The sequence below is a fragment of the Lipophrys pholis genome (assembly GCF_963383615.2).
Source record: "Lipophrys pholis genome assembly, chromosome: 10".
NCBI classification, from domain to species: Eukaryota; Metazoa; Chordata; class Actinopteri; order Blenniiformes; family Blenniidae; genus Lipophrys; species Lipophrys pholis.
This window is the reverse complement of record NC_137640.1, coordinates 2,530,612-2,548,981: the sequence shown is the minus strand read 5'-3', so window position 1 is coordinate 2,548,981 and position 18,370 is coordinate 2,530,612. Positions and strand designations below refer to the sequence as shown.

The 18,370-nt window shown below is 42.4% G+C and overlaps 1 protein-coding gene across 4 annotated transcripts in view; it reads right to left on the bottom strand.

Moving 5' to 3' along the window:
- The window catches only part of mylk4b (myosin light chain kinase family, member 4b), a 42,819-nt gene that overhangs the window by 8,660 nt on the left and 15,789 nt on the right, over positions 1-18,370 (bottom strand). For 2 of the 4 annotated variants that reach the window (XR_013935755.1, XM_080474218.1), the window contains exons 3-4: positions 1,611-1,692; positions 180-573 (exon numbers count right to left, since the gene is read on the bottom strand). Coding sequence is in view for 3 of the 4 variants with exons in the window: in XM_080474218.1 (XP_080330344.1) it covers positions 180-573; positions 1,611-1,692 (476 nt within the window). In the remaining variant the exon portion in view is untranslated. Of the gene's footprint in view, positions 1-179; positions 574-1,610; positions 1,693-3,646; positions 4,368-9,528; positions 9,610-18,370 lie in introns of those variants that run through there. The other 2 variants (XM_080474217.1, XM_080474216.1) reach the window with 2 other exon arrangements.

Below are 18,370 nucleotides of genomic sequence, written 5' to 3'. Positions count from 1 at the left end.
TGGATGGATGGATGGATGGATGGATGGATGGATGGATGGATGGATGCATGGATGGATGGATGGATGGATGGATGCATGGATGGATGGATGGATGGATGCATGGATGGATGGATGGATGGATGGATGGATGGATGGATGGATGACACTGTTACAGAAGTGTGTTGTCTGGTCTTGTTTACCTTTCCTGTGGCAGAAGAGACGTCTCATCTGACGATGACTCTCCTGCCTCCCCTTTATGTGTTTTCTTCGCATCGTCCTCTACTTTTTCACCCTCCTCTTCTTCCTCTTCCTCTTCTTCTTCTTTACGCTCTTCCTCCTCTGACTCCGAGTCCCCAAACACCCCTTCCTCATCCGACCTTCCCTTGGCTTCCTTCTTCCCGTCGTCTGACGGGGCAGCGGAGGTGTGCGGTGCGTCCAGGATCCGGGGGGCCGGCTCCTGCCTCCTGCCGCCGCTCGCTGGGTCCTCCCCCCTCTGGCCGTCGGCCTCGGCGTTGACGTGGGATTGCTCGGCGTTCTGCCGGTTGAGCTTTTCCACCTGCTCCTGCAGCGCAGGCTCGTTCAGCGAGGAGACATCTGAAGTGGGAGAAACACAGATCTGAGCAGACCGAAAGTACTGAAAGTAGAACCCTAGAAAGCAAACAAGTAGAATCCTTAGTGAGATCAGATGTTCAGAAGCAGTGAGAAACCCTATATAGTCAGAATTATGTGATATTTACGTGGCTATTCATATTATTTGGGCCTCCGCTTTGGGGTGAGTCGGCTCAGTGCTGTAATGGTTTGAACTGTCGCCTCCCAGCAAGGAGACCTCAGTTATGGGTCTGACGGCGGTTTATTAGTTTTTGCAGCCATTTTTGTTTTATTTAATTTTTTTAAGCAGATCCATTTGTTGAACTAATCTGGCTTGAACGTCCTCTCATGTGCTCTGCCACCACTTTAGCCTCAGTGATACACAGAGGCAATAACCCTTTGTTATGTAAATAATGGATCCAGGAAGTGACTGGACACTGGAGGTTCCAAGATCGGAGGATGGCTGCAGGTGAATCCTCCACTGTGATTGGTCCAGAGAGGACAGGAAGTGGGTCACAGGAAGTATGGAGGACTGAGGTTTAGGACTCTGTGTACATGTGAATTTGGTCTCTTTCCTACACCTTAAGTGGAGGGGAGACCACGGACGGAGCCATGTACGACCCGCATTATGAATACGATGTTTCTTGTTTCCTGAGGAAATACTGAAAAAATTAATCCAAACTTTGGTCCAAACAAAAGTGTTTACTCAGATTCTGCTTCATATTGGCAATAAAATGTCCAATTGAGCATTTTTCCATTCTTGTTTAGTTTACAAAGGACATTTAAATAAGGCAAAAAACAAAAACTCTACAGGTAGTCAGGTAACAGTGTAGAAAGTTCATCTTCCACTGGAAAAATACTTTTTTTTTTTTATTAAATAAAAACAAAAATAAACCAATATCATGAAGATTGTCCTTTTCAGTTTTCTCTTTTAGACCTCAGCTGTCACAGTACAGTAATAAAAAAAAATCTGTTTCTCGATGAGCTCCATGAATAGTGTTGAAGTTGTTGATCTCGGGGTTTGTGTGCATTTCTTTCTCTACCTGATGAGTCCTGAGGTTTCCTCTTCTTCTGGGGTTTCAGGCCCTTCAGGCTCAGCTTGGATTTGTCCTTGTCATCCTTTGCCTTGTTGTGGAGAGAAGAAACAAAGATGAAGTGTTAAAGGAGGAATGAATCTCGTATGAACGCTTTCAGGAGTCTCATGGATGTTTTGTTTGTTTGCCTGCAAGAGGCTTCAGTTGCTCAGTTTCCTACATGTACTGTAAAGACAAGCGTAAAAAAAACAACTTCCAAGCTCACATCTTCAGGAAACGTACAGAGAACGACTGCTTCACTCCGCCATGTGAGAACACTCATTATAAATACACACTGGAGGACTATTTGTGGTTCCATACGAGGCGCTGCCTGCTCATCTAATCAATCCCAGCATGAATGTCACCTATTCAGAACAGGAGAGCTAAACTGAGCGTGTCCCACTGCTGATAAAACCTCAGTCTGGACAAGATAAGAGAGCCCGAGTCTGATCAGCGACACCTCAGAGGCCAATGACAACCTGCACACAACGGAAAAGTACTTAACATTACAGAGAAACCACGTGGCGAGACGCAGCAGCAGCAAGAACAGCGAGGAAAGTCACAGTCAAACATTAAAGGCAGGCGGCTTCGTTGTGTTCGAACAAACTAAAAAGCCATCTCACTTTTGTTTTAACTTTTTATTTAGATTTTAACAGCTTTTACAACATATCCGTTCATTTACACATTTCACAATTACATCATTTGCAATGAAAGATGCCTTTATTCAGGAAACATCGCTCAGGAACAGAACATGAAGACTACTTACTAAAAGTCAGAGGCAAACAAAAAGAAGAATAAATAAAAAGCTAAGTATGTGTGCAGAGGTTGAAAGATTGTTCTGAGGGCCTCAAAGATTATTTTCCCCCCAGAATGTTTCTAACCACGATATATGAGAGTGATTCGCCATCGTCGCGCTGCAGTTCCTCCAGCGGGTCTTATTCGTCGTAACAAAATAGAAAACACCTATAAAAATAAATAAATATCAAAACATTGAAAAGAATGCTTAAATCTCCTCTCTTGGTTTTTAATAGTTGGAGTTATTTATTTTATGATTCAAATCTATTCATTTTACTTCCTTTTTTTTTAACCTTGTGTTATCTCATCAGCTGTATTTGTCCTCATTACTTTTAATAAATCTTGACTTAAATTTCATTACTTAGACTGAAATTGAAGTCAGTTTAATTATCCTCCATTTCTCTCAATATCATTCTAATTTTAAGGTTACGTTCACACTCCCGTCCTGGAGTTTCTGTTTCCTTGTTCTTGTTTTGCCTCGTCATCGCGGTGTCAATGTTCCTGTGAAGCACTTTGAATTGGACCAACCAAAGTATGTTTGATTGAGGCAAAAGTGTTTATCAGGACACGGACACATAGAAATAACAAATTCTTAAAACCTTGAATTAACAAGTTTAGTTATCAAGTATTTATTGGGAACCTTACAAACGGCTGAAGCTGTTTGTTTCAGAGCAAAACAAACAGGCTGCTGGACGTTTCCAGTCAAGACAATCGATGCACTTATCAAATCCACTTCAAATGCACTTAGACTCATCAGCAGCCGTGTAAAAAGCACTGAACCAGGGCTGGGCCATTTGGCCTTAAAAAAAATTCAATAAAAATCAGGTTTTTTTCAAGAAAAAATTCACTTTCAATTCAATTTTCGATTTTGTTTTTCTCAATGCACTTAAAAATGACATCAGATAGATTATCAAAAGTGCAACTTTATTGCTGTGATTGTCCTCAGAGCTAAAATGTATATAAATAATCCCAAAATCAGGATTTTCTTTAAAACGATAAAAATAAAAAAATTTTATAGTTACAAATTTGATAAATCTCGTTTTGTCACTGAACAAATACAGTCAAGTAGAAATAGTCTAACCATAGATTGTACTTCTCTACAGTGCATAACTGCTCCTCACTATGAAACTACGGTAAAACCTTTACTTTTTCACGTGTTTGGGCTCCCAGGCTGCAGAAAACCCTTTTTTTTTTTTTTTAGAAGCTCTCACCTTCTTGTTGACTTTGTTTGCAGGCTGTCTGAACAGGAGCTCCACCAGCCTGGAGCCCTTCACTACCTCCCCGATGAAGCTGATGACCTGCTGGGTGCCCTCCACCAGCCTCTCCACCCCCTCCAGCCGGCGCCCCTGACTGTCCAAACGCTCGCCCGCCCTCTCCACGGCGCCGCGCAGCTCCCTGCACGCCGCCTCGATCCCCGAGCTGCGCCTCCTGCTCTGGGCCTCCTCGCGCATGGAGGCCAGGTCCCGGCCCATGCCCGTCACATCCTGGGAGAGGCCGTCCAGCCGGGTCAGGACGGTGTGCTGCATGTTGAGGAGGCGCTCCATCTGAGAGGTCAGGGAATCCATCCGGCTCTCCACGCTCCGCAGGGCAGCATCAGAAGAAGAGGAAGAGGACGACGATGAAGAGGCAACAGCAGCAGCAGCAGCAGCAGCAGCAGCAGCACCAGATTGAGATTTTTCCAATCCATTCATCGAGAGCTTCCTTCCAGCCGTCTTCTGGCCGTGGAGAGGGTTTGGATCATAAACTTTGGCTAAAGAGTTGACGATGCTGGAGCTCATGACTGCCTTCGCAATGTTCCCCCCTCGCAGACGTCAAGAAGTCCACTCACTCTCACGCAAACGCGACAAAATCTACAGCGAGAGCCATATCACCAGACGTGAAGAAGTGATGGGAGGACGGAAATCTCTCTCTCTCTCTCTCTCTCTCTCTCTCTCTCCCCTGAGTCGAACAGCACAGTGGAGTTTTAAGAATAGCAATTGGCTCTTTTCCAAATTAAAGTGCAGCCCCCATGAGGACGTCAGGGGGCCGAGTGGCCAGCGATAAGAGCAGAGGGCTCGGGTGTGCAGCCAGGGATTGATGGGGGGGTTTAAAGAGAGATGCTGGGGAGGATTTCTGTGCGACATTTGAGACACTTCAAAAGCCCTTCAGCCGCGTGTCAGAATCCCAAATATCCGGGAGTGAAATATGATGCCGTAAAAAGTAAGACAAACAAATAAAACTACACCGCCAATAAATATTCAGCAGGAAAACCCAGTGTCAAATCGAGGACTTGGGTTTAGTATATGGAAATAGCACTTTTCCCACAGTGTTATTCCAGTTTCATGATGGTTTTCACATTGTTACGGAGCAGGGAGGATGACAGCAGGTGCATGCCTTCCAGGAACATTATCATCCACTCAGACCTCGGTTAAAGTCTCAAGCATTGGGACTATTTCAGAACCGCAGAAAATGTCACCCGCTTCCCATAACTGACTTGATTTCACTCAGCGGTGTCAGCACGACGTTGCGTAATCTCTGCTAATTCCAAGACTAAAAATTGTTCCTTTAACATATTTATAGGAAAATCCCCAAAACCTGTTTTTACAAGTATTCCTCTTACTGATACGGAATCTCTGCTTCCTTTGTCTATTAGGACCTATACTTTTTTCTGTGTACGTCAAAGACCTGCCAAATGTTTGTCAAAATGTCCACTTTCAAATGTACGCCGATGATACTGTAATTTCTACTCCTGCTAAAACAACTGAGGAGGCATCGTCTCCCCTCACAGCAGCCCTGGCAGACATACAGCAGTGGCTCATCAACTCATCCTTACTATTAAATAAAGAGAAAACCGTGTCCATGTGTTCCTGGGAGACACTGAGCTTGACCTTGTTGAGGAGTTCAAGTATCTCAGGTCACTCTGCATTCAACACTCTCCTTTAAAAAACACATCAAACTCTCACATGAAAAACTGTAATACATCCTGGTGACTCACTGGAGAAACAAAGAGCAAACCCATAGAAACCCTTTTCAGAAAGTCCATAAACATCCTGGATCCAAGTCTTGGTCATATCGTCACTGGAATATTCTTGAAAAATACAAAATGCTAAATTTTTGAAATATTATTCATTTTTAAAAACTGTTGCCTTGTATACAAAGCACTTAATAGTCTTGCCCCGCCCCCACTCTCTACCCACATTAAACCTAAACCAGTGAGGGGTCTCAGCACCACAGCGCCCTCCACAGGAGATGTTGGCATCCCACACAGAAGAACAACATTTGGACAAACTGTCCATAAGAGGAGGTCAGTTTAGGAACAGATATAAAAGAACGACCAACTTACATCTCTTTTAAAAAAAACTTAAACATTATCTTAAAGTAAATCAGTTCTGCATTAATTTTATGTAAATGTAATTTGAATAGTTTTTATATCGTGTTTTTATATTGTGTTTTGTATTCCTTTATACATTGTACTGCTTGTGTGACCTGCCTCGGGACTATACAGATGTAAAATAGCAGTTTTGCTATAATCTGGCACAATAACAATTTGTGTACAATTTGTAAATGACTGTTCATTAATGTGTATTGTCAAATAACTAAATAAATAAATAAATAGTAAATCGTGCAGAAGCGTATTTGTAAACAGAAAATTAAGTGAAAAGATGAGAAAAGGTTGATGTACTGTGAGACATTTTTTTAAAAGTTCCGCGATCCGAAAGAACATTCAAGGTTCCCGATGTGGGCTAAACGTCCATGCAACGTGAGCAACAATGAAAGGACAACAGAAGAAAAACAGGAAACAGGTGACACCACTGATACCTGACAACTGTTGACACAGAGAAGAAGAGGATTGCTGGAGAGGAAACTTGCTGCACGTGTGGTCGTGAACGTATTAATTAGGACGGCGTGACACAGTTGGACACATTGATATTCGCACTGTAAGTTCATATTGACGTATTGGGACTGTGTATGACTCCGCACATTGACCTCGGACATTTCCGCGTCTCCGTGCGGCGCTGTCTGGAACGGGCACGGTGACAAAGCACTGGCGCCCATATAGCGACACCCGTCTGTCAACACCGGAAAAACCTGACCTACACTCTGTCCCTCGCACCGGTTCCAGCACAGACAGCTCGTCAGCTGTCAGGGGTAACACTTGTGTCCCCAGCGCCTATTTGCCACGGAAGGTGCGAATGAAAAAGGACACCGCGCCAGTGCCAGAGTACAGTACATAATGTGGAAATGCTTCGTCACTGAATGGACAAGGAAGATCAATGATCCAGACAAGGAATATTACATTGACCTGGCTTGTTTGGGCTGATTTGCCCCATAACAGAACTTCTCTGATTCCGAAGCTTTCCATAGTTGTCAAGGAAAACTCGATAATTAAGTACTTAAACTAAAACATTAATTTAATAATGGAAGAAAGCTGTGATTTTAGTAAAAAACAACCCATAGATTACTGTCACAACATAAAGACATGCACTGAAAGTGGTACAGCTAGTCACAGCCTGAACGCTTTGTAATACCACTTTGCACCACAAGGTGGTACAGTGAGTCATAGGAATTTCACAATGCGATGAAACACTGGCAGCGACATATGCTGAACTCACTACTGCCACCAGGTGAATAATACTGGCGTAACTTAACAAGTCCAGCGAAGTCTATAAGGCATTTCCAAATAAACTCAACATCGAACATGAATTTTGAGTTTGACAGTTTTTGAAATAATTCCCAATAGTTAATATGGGGATTACTTTAAAAACAGGTCATTTTATTTTGCTCATGATTAAACATGACGATGTTTTTTCACAAATCCTTCTTCACTGACTACTGTAATAAACACAGTTGAAATTATTGTTTTTTAAAATGACAGATTACTTTTGTAAAAAAAATTAATAACTGTAAAGCCTCAAAGTTGATGTACCTTTATGTTCTGTTTATATGTGCCTTAGCATATTACATGGCATCATCTAACGCATCATATATCATGTGAAGCTGCTTTCACTCTGTCTTGCGCCTTAAGCCCACTGTTAGCATCGGTTATATTCACATTCCACAATCATCTCCTGTCTAAGAGTAACATCTTAGGTTTTAAAGAGTATATTAACTTTTGACAGTCACAAGATTGCAATAGAAACTTGAGATGACGTAGAATACAAACAAAATCTAAAAAGACACAAGCCTGCAGAGCGACGAGGTTCAGCGCAGGCTGGCGGCGGGTGTTTGCTCAAGTGTTGAGGGCAGTGGGAGGTTTAACTGAACCCTGCAGGACAAAAGGTTAAGTGGTAAGAGAGCACAGTTTGGGAATGAGACTGACGCAGCCATGAGCCTTCTCGCCACATATAGAGTTACTCAGCAGGAAGATGCAGACAATGCATAATGCTCGTTCTAGCACCATTCGGCATCCCAGTAATGAAATATCACCGCGGTGGCGCAGTGACCTGAAAAAAAACTGGCATGCAGCAAGCTGTAGCCCAGTACCACATTAGAGACTGTGTCACACACGACAAATGTGTTGTGGTGGGCCGAGTGAATCCACATTTAACGACACTGTAGCCTTGGCAATGGGAGGCTGAAACTGAGACGGAGGTGGACAGTAGCAAGAAGTGTGTGTACTCTCGTGATGTGGTAATCGTTTATATTTTTTGTTGCCCCAGAAAGACAGTAAAGTACATTGATAAGTGCATCGAAGCTAATCTTCACCACACTGCAACTGATATCACCGGATGCAAAGCAGCTTTCAGGAGTCATAAAATGTCGGGCCCATTGACAACAGCTCAGTGTCGGCTCTCCGATCTCCAGCATGTTCCGAGGCCCCGGTCCAACCCAGGAGGCCCCTGAATCATCCAGGGCTTCCCCGACCCAAAGGCATCCCTGGAACACGGTGGCTTCACCAAGCCATCATTAGGACTTGCCCCCATGTCGCCTTACTGGGGCTGAAAATAGTCCCAAATGACTTTACATATGGGTCCTTGTCAACATGTCCTTCTGAATGGACGGCAGAGTGATGGATACGTTTTCCTATGAGAGTTGCATGATGTGTTCTCATGCTTGAAGCATATATTCTTTACTTCTAACGACTGGTCAAACACATGGAAAACATATTTTCTACCGGATTGTGGGGAAAAAAAGGAATGAAACACTTTTCTCCTCGCTGATGTTCGAGTAAAGAACTCTGGTGAGTGCAAGACGATGGAAAGAGTTGCTTGTATAATCTTTGCAGCTCCACCTGTTCATTTTCTATCTGACAAAGCTCCTTGTGTCACCGAGCGCCGATGACAGCTTGTTCTCTCCCGGCTCAGCTGCTGTGATAACGCTCTGCAGCGAGACGCTTTAAAAAAGGCTTTTTATGGAGTAGAGGCGTCAGCAAAGTGTGTGTGTGTGTGTGTGTGTGTGTGTGTGTGTGTGTGTGTGTGTGTGTGTGTGTGTGTGTGTGTGTGTGTGTGTGTGTGTGTGTGTGTGTGTGTGTGTGTGTGTGTGTGTGTGTGATTGGGGTGAGCATGTAAACAGGTTACATAAGCAGCACAAATATGTACACAGACTTGTAAATAGATGCAAACCAAGTTCCGTTACATAACCAGAAGACCAATGAGCGTGACAAGACTGGAAAAAAAAAAAAGAAAAAAGAAAGACGGTGACTTTTGAGTAGAAGAAGGTGAAGAAGAAGAGGAAGTATAAAAAGAAGAGAAAGAAAAAAGAACAGGAAGTAGAGGAAGTATAAGAACTGAAAGAAAAGGAAGAAGACAAAGAACAATAAGAGGGAAAAGAATAGGAAGTATAAGAAGGTGAAGAAGAAGAAGAAGAGGAGGAAGAACACAAACAAAGAGAAGATGAAGAAAAGAAAATGAAGATGAAGAAAAAAAAAGACAAACAGGAATAAGATGAAGTAGAACAGGAAGAAGAAAAATTAGAGAAAGAAGAACAAAACAAAATGCAACGAGAAGAGATGGAAGAGGAGGAGCAAGAAAGAACAGGAAGTAGACGAACTAGAAGAAGAAGTAGAAGAAGAAGAAGAAGAAGAAGAAGAAGAAAGGAAATATAAAAGCAGGAAAAAAGAGAAAGGAGAACAAACTATATTCATGTGTTAGAATGGACGAGTCAAAGTTCAGACCTTCATCCAATTGAAAATCTCTGGCATGACTTCAGAGTTTCTGTTCACAGACGTTCTCCGTCCAGTCGGACTGAGCTTCAGCTGTTTTGTAAAGAAGAAGGAGCAAAGTTCAATCTGTAGATGTGCAAAGCTGACAGAGACAAAACCCCCCACAATTATCATTTATCTAATTTCTTACATTTATTTTGGCTTGTTTTGTTCCCAGGGCATGAGGGATGAGCAGCATGGACACAACAAGACTTCAAACCTTGAAACAACCCTGGAGAGGCCACACTGCTCTGACACTGGACGAGGTTCAGAGAGGCAGAAAGTCTGTTATCATCCTGGTGGTTGGTGCTACTTTATAAACTGGGGAAGAAAACAACAGGGAGGCTATGAGTTTTATTCAGAGCGGCTTGTGTCTGGATCCTCTGCAATTCTAAATAAACCTCCAGACTCCTCGTCTTTGGCACTAAAGTCGCAGCTTGTCCAGGATCGAAATACAACAGGAACAAAGGTAAGTGCAAATGTTTCCTTGTTAATATTCAGCTAAGGAAGTCGGGCCTTTTCCCATGAGAATGTTTGACTTGCTGAGCGCTCTGCCACCCGTTATGACCAAAAGAGCCGTGGCTGTGAGTTTCCACCAAATCAAATATAAACTAAGCACATTTTAGAACGAGGCTGACGCAGCTTCGACAGTTTAATGTGTTCCGGAGTTTTGAAACACGTATGGAAACAGCATCTCGTGTTGCATTTAGGGAGTTTCAGTTACGATTTAGAACGGTGAACATTTAATTACATTTACAGCTGTTTTGGTACCTGATTTTAGTAATTTCATCCTTCTTTAACAGAATTTTTCAGATATTTTTTTACATTTTAGAATAGAATAGAATAGAATAGAATAGAATTGCTGTATTAACCCCAGAGGGAAAATTCCTTTAAGCATTGCTCCACAATATCAAATAAGACAGGATGAATATCAAAATAAGAGGTTTTAGATGGTAATACATGCAGGGCTTAACTGTGACTGATACAAGCACAGAGTTATAAAGTCCTTTGGCCCCAGGAAAGAATGAATGAAAGACATTTGAGTCATTTTATCTAATTTATCTCTTCTTTAAGCAGTTTTACATGTTTTTTTTTATTTGTAAGCATTTCTTTTCATTTATTGCACCTTTTTTTTTTTTATCCAAGAGGTAAAAGTCATTTTGAAAATTACTCTGGTGTGTAAACATATTGAAAATTAGATGAAATGTTTATTTAGGTATAATTTAATGAAGGTTTCGCGGAGCCACATGGCTCCTGACCCGCCGGTTGCCGACCCCTGGACTAAAGAACCATTTCATAGTTGAGGAATTTATGATTATAATGACCAAATTTCCAAATATAAAAGAGGCAAAGATGTCCCTAAATTTATGATGAATGTTATTTAATTAAAAAAAAACAATAATAAAAAATTCACATTTGATATTGAGGAAATCTTGTCATTTTGAACAGGGATTGGCAGAAGTGATTGAGTTGTCGGGGTTCGGAGTCTGAACCGCCCTGGGGTGGCTGAAAAGATGTAGTCTGGGTTTGAACGGGGTCAGGGTTATCGATAGATACAGACACAAGCCACTCTGAATAAAAGTCAAACCTCTGTCATTTCATTTTCTTAACCTGACTCAGCTTATAAAGTAGTAATAACCACCAGAATCAGATCTGAACCTCATCCAGAGTCAGAGCAGCGTGATCGCTCCAATATTGTCTAAGTCTAAATATGATGTTGACGTCAAAATATTCCATATCACATACTGGACTTGTGAGGAATACACTTTACACAATACAACATAACAACAGGAATGCATATCTGAATCCATAAATGATTTGGGAGCGGATGTACAGATGATAATCTACAAAATAACAAAACACACACACAGACACACACACACACACACACACACACACACACACACACACACACACACACACACACACTAGACTTGACTCAGATCATTAATCAACTTCTATCACAGTTTTGAGTTTCTAAACTGAGAAATAAAAACAAGTAAAATATCTAGCTGGCCTCAGCATAATCCAGTATGAATTCCAAGCAAATCTTTTATTTTGCATGGATTTAATTCTGGAACAGCATAAACAGGAAGTGTCATTACTTTTGATCCCCTCTGGACTGATCACTTGTGCAGCTTCGGTATGGATAACGTTTATCTTCAGCTACACTGTCCTGACACAGGCTTTGTACTTCTGTCTTGTCACCACTAGGTGGCAGGAGATAATTACAGACCGAGGGGTCGTTGCAGCTGGCTGCCTCAGACTCTAAGTTCACCTCCAGCTGGACCTCTGGGCTGTGGGGTGCCTGAGCCGATACCAGGACTCGACTCTGGGACCTTCTAGCTGTGAGCCAAGAGCACTAACCACTGCACCATGCATGTATGAATAAATGCACTAACTCTTTACATGCGTGCAGATATTAACATCTACATACAACATTACTGCACACGACAATATCAATGAAAGTTGGGGTGAAGGTTATGTATATGTCAGCTTATTTATTGGTTTGTATCCGTGTTTTAAAAATTAAAAAAATTTGCATGAACTATAAACCTGAATTGCATAACTTTCAGGAATGATTGATCATCATCCAAGGATCAATCCATTCGATTTTGGCACGTTAGCGACTAACCGTTTATGAATAAATCCCCAAATAACTGCGATAAAATGTCCAATTCAAAACGGATGACAGAGGCACCTCATGGAGATCCAAGCAGATCAAGCGTCTGTTGCCATGGAGACGCTCCCTGCTCACTGTTTCACGCGGTGATGTTGCTACACGATAGGCTAGTTAGCTTCGATATGAGCTAACGGCTAACATGCTAGCAATGCTAACTCGGTTTCTCAAACAAATGTGGCGTTGGTGAAAGTCTGCGCTCTACCGAGTGTAGCTCTAGCTCTCAAAGTACTTGATGGAAAAACATCTACCTCCCAGAAGTTTTTCTCTCAAAATAAGGACCGTAAAACCTAAAAAAAAAAATGAATAATTTGGTTCTCTGCTCAGTATCAGATCTTCTGATTATATATCCTGAAAAGATCTGCAGCTACTAGTGAAAAACGTGAAAAAGCACATGAAACTTGCACATGCTGTACTGCTTATTAAAGGTTTTCACTCTGAAATGAGGCTGTTTACTACAAAACAGGAAGCAAACGGCTCGCCAGTACTTAATGTCATCACCCAATCCTGCTGGTGAAAATGATTAAATCAATGTTTCTCCATCACAGAAAGGAAACTCCGTTTGATTTGGGGGGGATTGCTGTCATTGTTTGTGTATTTCTTTTTTTTTTCTTGAGCAGTTAAATCTCAGCCACAAGGTGGAAATGGGCATCCGCCTCCATGTATCGGCTCTGTGCAGCTAATGAGTAATGCAAACACCAGAAAGTGGACACCAGAGGAGGCCAGACGAAAACAGCCCAATTCCCTTTTGGACCGGCGTACCACCGGGATAAAGATGGAGCCAGGAAGCTAATAATATATATATATATATATATATATATATATATAAACACACCGTGCATTCAGACCAATACAACTATGTAGATGTTGACTGAGGACAAGCAACAGTCATATATTGAACTTTCTTCTTGTTCTCATGGAGTATGAATCGGCCTTTAGTCTGTGCCTTCTCCTCGAGTCTTTGCTCTCTACTGAATGCTGTGCATTCCGCTGTAGTCTGTTTCTGCTGTAGTCTCTGTTTCTGTTGTACTCTCTGTTTCTGTTGTACTCTCTGTTTCTGCTGTAGTCTCTGTTTCTGCTGTAGTCTGTTTCTGCTGTAGTCTCTGTTTCTGCTGTACTCTCTGTTTCTGCTGTAGTCTCTGTTTCTGCTGTAATCTCTGTTTCTGCTGTAGTCTCTGTTTCTGTTGTACTCTGTTTCTGCTGTACTCTCTGTTTCTGCTGTAGTCTGTTTCTGCTGTAGTCTGTTTCTGCTGTTCTCTCTGTTTCTGCTGTTCTCTCTGTTTCTGCTGTAGTTTGTTTCTGCTGTAGTCTCTGTTTCTGCTGTAGTCTGTTTCTGCTGTAGTCTCTGTTTCTGTTGTAGTCTCTGTTTCTGTTGTACTCTCTGTTTCTGCTGTACTCTCTGTTTCTGCTGTACTCTGTTTCTGCTGTAGTCTGTTTCTGCTGTACTCTGTTTCTGCTGTAGTCTCTGTTTCTGCTGTAGTCTCTGTTTCTGCTGTAGTCTCTGTTTCTGCTGTAGTCTCTGTTTCTGCTGTAGTCTGTGCTTTTTCTCATAGAGCTTGTGTTCTCCCTAGCAGTCTGTGCTCTCTCATGTACGCTCCATTTTTGTCCTCACTACAGTCTGTGCACTTTCTTCTGCTGTATTTGTTTCTTTCTGTTTTCTGCTGAGGCCCTCCTGTAGTCTTTGTTCCGTCTCAGCATGTAGCATGTAGCATGTAGCTCGACGCTACTGGATCCACTGAGCAGGTGAACGACTGAGCGACATCGGGTTAACTCTGCTGGTCCAAACCTCACGTGGTGATTTAGTTGCTGATGTTATACGAACTATCTTTCACCTCCTCTTGATGTTCTGGAAGAACGTAGTTTCCAATTTCTCACGTTCATCATTCTGGTTAAAAGTAAAGAATCTCTAAACCTCCAACATCGCTTGACGTCCTGTGATACTCGCGTCACAGTGTCAGGGATGTTTTTCTAAGTATATGTGCAGTAACGGACATGATAGATGATACTGGTATCCTTGGATTTTACCATTGGATCATCACCAGCGGTAGTTTATGTGCACGACTGTAACTGTTATTCTATTGTTGGTTTAAGTCGACGTTGTATATGCACCAGTGTTAAAGGTGATATTTGTTGTTAATCTATGAGTACTGTGCGGCAGTTGTCAGATCCACATAGTTTTTCCTCTGAAGCTTATCTCACAAATGATTCAGTGCTAAAAAGGTGTTTCCTCATTAGTTCATCTCACAAAACAAAGTCGTCCCCCTGAACCACGGATCTATTTAAGCTGCCCTCCAGCGCCCCCCAGAGGGGATTGGTTTTGCTCCGTTTTCAAGTATTTAATGTGACTCACTATGAGGTGCTGTACAAATTAATAGAAATTTTTGAAACCAGATCTACTTGACCAAACTGACTCATTTACATTCTCCTCTAATGAGAACAGATTTAACTTGGACACATCATGGGAAATCACAGGACGGTTTCAAAACATAGCAGCCGTGTTCAGGAGCTCATTGCTGAGCGTCTTCAGTCGTGTTTCTAATCACTCGACACCGTCACCAGCTCTCCTTTATCCCCCTTGTATTTGTTTGTGGGCTAATTTTGTCTCAGCTATGCCAGTGTGAGAATCTGAGGCAGGAGAAGCCCTTCTCACATTAGCCCAGCTCACATTCGCATTAACAGAGCTTACAGCTCACACAAAACCACTTCTCTCTTTAAAATAACAAACAAAACAAAAAAAGCTTTTTAATGACATACTTACACTTCTAGCTATAGCAACATTTTCCCTCAATAAAACACAGTGAAACATTCTGCAGTTTCTGAAGCTCTTATATTAAACCACAGGTGGTTTCTTCACAGACTCGGGCTTTAGGTTTTGCCGGCGCCGAGGTTGTCAAGATCAGATCCGCACATTTCAAAGAAAGCCAGAATAGGAAGCGCATTTACTTAAATTCAACAGCCGCTACGTGTTCCCACATGTTCAGGCGATGCCCAACGTGTAGACGAGGACACTAAGGCTCCGCCCACACCGCAGGTCTTGATGCTCAATTTTTTGCCGCGAACCATTTCAAAAAGTTCACGTGACTCACCGTTTCCAGCACAAACAAGGTAAAACCCAAACAACTCAATGAAAACCAGCTCAAATCTCAGCCTGTGTAGGAATCATGTTAAAACTGTAAAACTATTATGTGTGTAATAAAGAACGTGTCATTAACGCACAATGCACGGAATAAACAAAGTTAAAAGGTCAGAGAGTTTGGCTCCTCGATTAGGGAATCCCTCCATATCTGGCAACACAGGTCAGCGTGTAGATTCATTTTCCAGAGGTCGTTAAATACAAGCGACAGAATCTAGACGACATGACGAGGGAAAGAAGAAGGAGAATGAGGGAATAAAGAGCTTTTATTCTGGCGGAGCCGCTTCCTCCGGCGCTTCTCCGTGACGTCAGTCACACGTCAATGACGAAGCAGTCGATGTAGAAAAGTATCAGAATTGGCTTCACATTGGAACGAGGGCTGGGTCTGGTGTGAAAACATCAGAATTGGAGCTTTAACATGGAAACACAACGGGTCGGATACGAGTCACTTGTGAGGAAAAGAAATCAGAATTGGGTTCGCATTTCCCTGCAGCGTGAACGAGGCCTAAGACCCAATGTACACAACAACACGAGTGAAAACGCGTTGTTTTTGTGTTGTCCTTTCAGAAAACTGTCAAGTTTACATGACAAAGTTCTGAAAATGATTTCCAGGCCACGAGTTGGTGTATTGAAACGACACACACTCACCCGCTGAGAAACACACGTTTAAACATTAAAAGTATGTAAAGACGGCCAGGTTGGGTTGATATTCCAGTGACTGTCAAAATAAAACTACCAAGTCCCAGGAGATTATGGACTGGAGTCACGACACTCTGGAGGAAAACATTGTTCTTATTGTCCATCTTCTCGCTCATGCCTGCCTACTGCAGCAGCGCTTCTGCCGTCTACACAGAGAATTTAAGAAAATAAAACTTTATAGAACATAAATCGCAGGACGTTTATACGTGTAGAGACAGAAAAAGAAAGTTTGCATGTATGAATGAAGAGAATAAAACTTCAGTTTACGTTCTAAAGCAGCTTCATAGTGGAAAAACATCTTCATTGAACCAGATTCAATATATTTCAATGTCATTTATAGATTAGATAAGATTTGCTGGACGTGTCTGCAGAGCAAGCGTGTTCCCTTTGAGACCGGAGTAGCGACAGAGTTCTAAATCTGTTGGTCGTAAGTTTACTGTCGGCCTGTACAACAAGACAGCGTAATAAAAATATTCAGGTGACACTGACGGGCTGAAAAGCGCCGCAGCTCTTCACTTTATGAGGAGTCAATTACGTTTGCTTCCTGTTGGGATTACGTTGGGGTAATAAACCGGTTTATACCAGTCACGGTGGTGGTGCTGGTGGGGGGAGGAGTGTGGGGGGTGGGGGTGTCATGTGCTGCAGGACGGTATTTAGATGTCACTCCTGGTGACAAGCATGTTTGATGACGCTCCGTTTTCCACTGACTGGGAGCTCACGCATGACGGCAGAGGGACAAGATGGTATCGTTGCCAGATTATTCTTCTCAGAGCAGCGAGTTGAACAAACCACAACCAGTTCATAGCCAGCTTATAAATCAGTCAGCACTGGTTTCATATTAACATCACCGGACACACAAATCATTCCCTGATGGCAGAAACTACCAACACAGCACTAGTTTTAGTCATCAAATCTGAGACACCCAGCTTATTTTGTTAGAAAAATCCTGAACACACGTGACACAAGCGTCAAACATCCGTCATCATCCACGGCTTTGCAAATAGCGCTCGGTACAGAAGCAGCCTGACGTTTTTTAACGCTACAAGTACGCATGCGCAATATTTTCAACGCAGTAGGCAAATGTAATCGCGAGAGTCAGATGTGGATCACTCCATAGAATAGGTGTAACCGCATGGTCCAAGAAATGTAGGCAGTAAACCGGACATGTGGGCATCAAGAACTGCAGTGTAAACGCGTCATCAACATTTTTTTCCTCCATGAAACTCAAAAACCTAAAACAAACATAAAACGCTCCTTCCTCACAATGTTCACATATCTGATGGGGATTAAATGACATGTTGGGAAACGAGAGTGAGCCTCTCAGACTTGCTGTGGTTTTGAAATTCAAATTTCAAAATCTCACCAACCAAGTTCAATAAAAAAAATAAAGATTTAGCTGTTTTGCAGTCGTGGAATGAAAAAGGAGCTTCAAGGAGAACTTGTAATGGTTCTGTTGGACCAAGGAAAAGCAAAGTAGAGGACATGTAAAGAGCTTCAGGTTGAACTACGACGATCTCCAGCGCCGCCCGAAACAGACACGAAACACTAGATTGCCGAAGGCCAAGGAGGTCAACGCTACTGGGAGGAAGAAACACCAAGGGTCACGGAGGCAAAACAGCCTTTCCAGAGAAATGAAACCGTGGAAGAGTTCTTCAGAGTATAAGGTATCGGTATGTTCAGCGAATGAAGGTGTTTGGGACAAGTTCAACATCCACTGGCCTCATTGGTCACGTCTCAGAAATGATCAAATCTGTGACAAATATTCTGTCAAATAACAGAATGTTTGGTTTTTTAATCCAGAGAAGTCAAATACAAAAAGGTACAGATGGACTGTTTTAAACTGGCCAGAGATTATTTCAGTCCTTAATTCGACTGAAGCAAGACGATGTTTAGAGGGTGATGGTTTCTGGACTTACACTTTCTATAGACTTTCCCTTGATTGTTGGAGAGTTGCTCTTTAACCTTTGACCTTCTCTTAAACTTTCTGGTGTCGCACAAGAAGGTAATTTTTCATTTTTTTTCTGCCAACAGGTTTGAGGCGATCTGCATAGCCGGGGGGGACTGCGGTCAGACATCCCCAGGACGCGTGCTAAAGGGGAAGGTCAGGACTCGTTTTTCAGAGGGTCTCAGTTTGCGTGTTGGGTACTCTCGAGGGTTTGGATGACGCTGCGCTCACAGCCGAACCAGAGTTTGCTTTAATCGACCTCGTTAAGTTTGAACAACACAAAGTAAATAGTAAACTTCTCTTAATTGCAATGCTAAATTAATGCTTTTCAAAAACGGCTGGGGCCAATAATTAAACA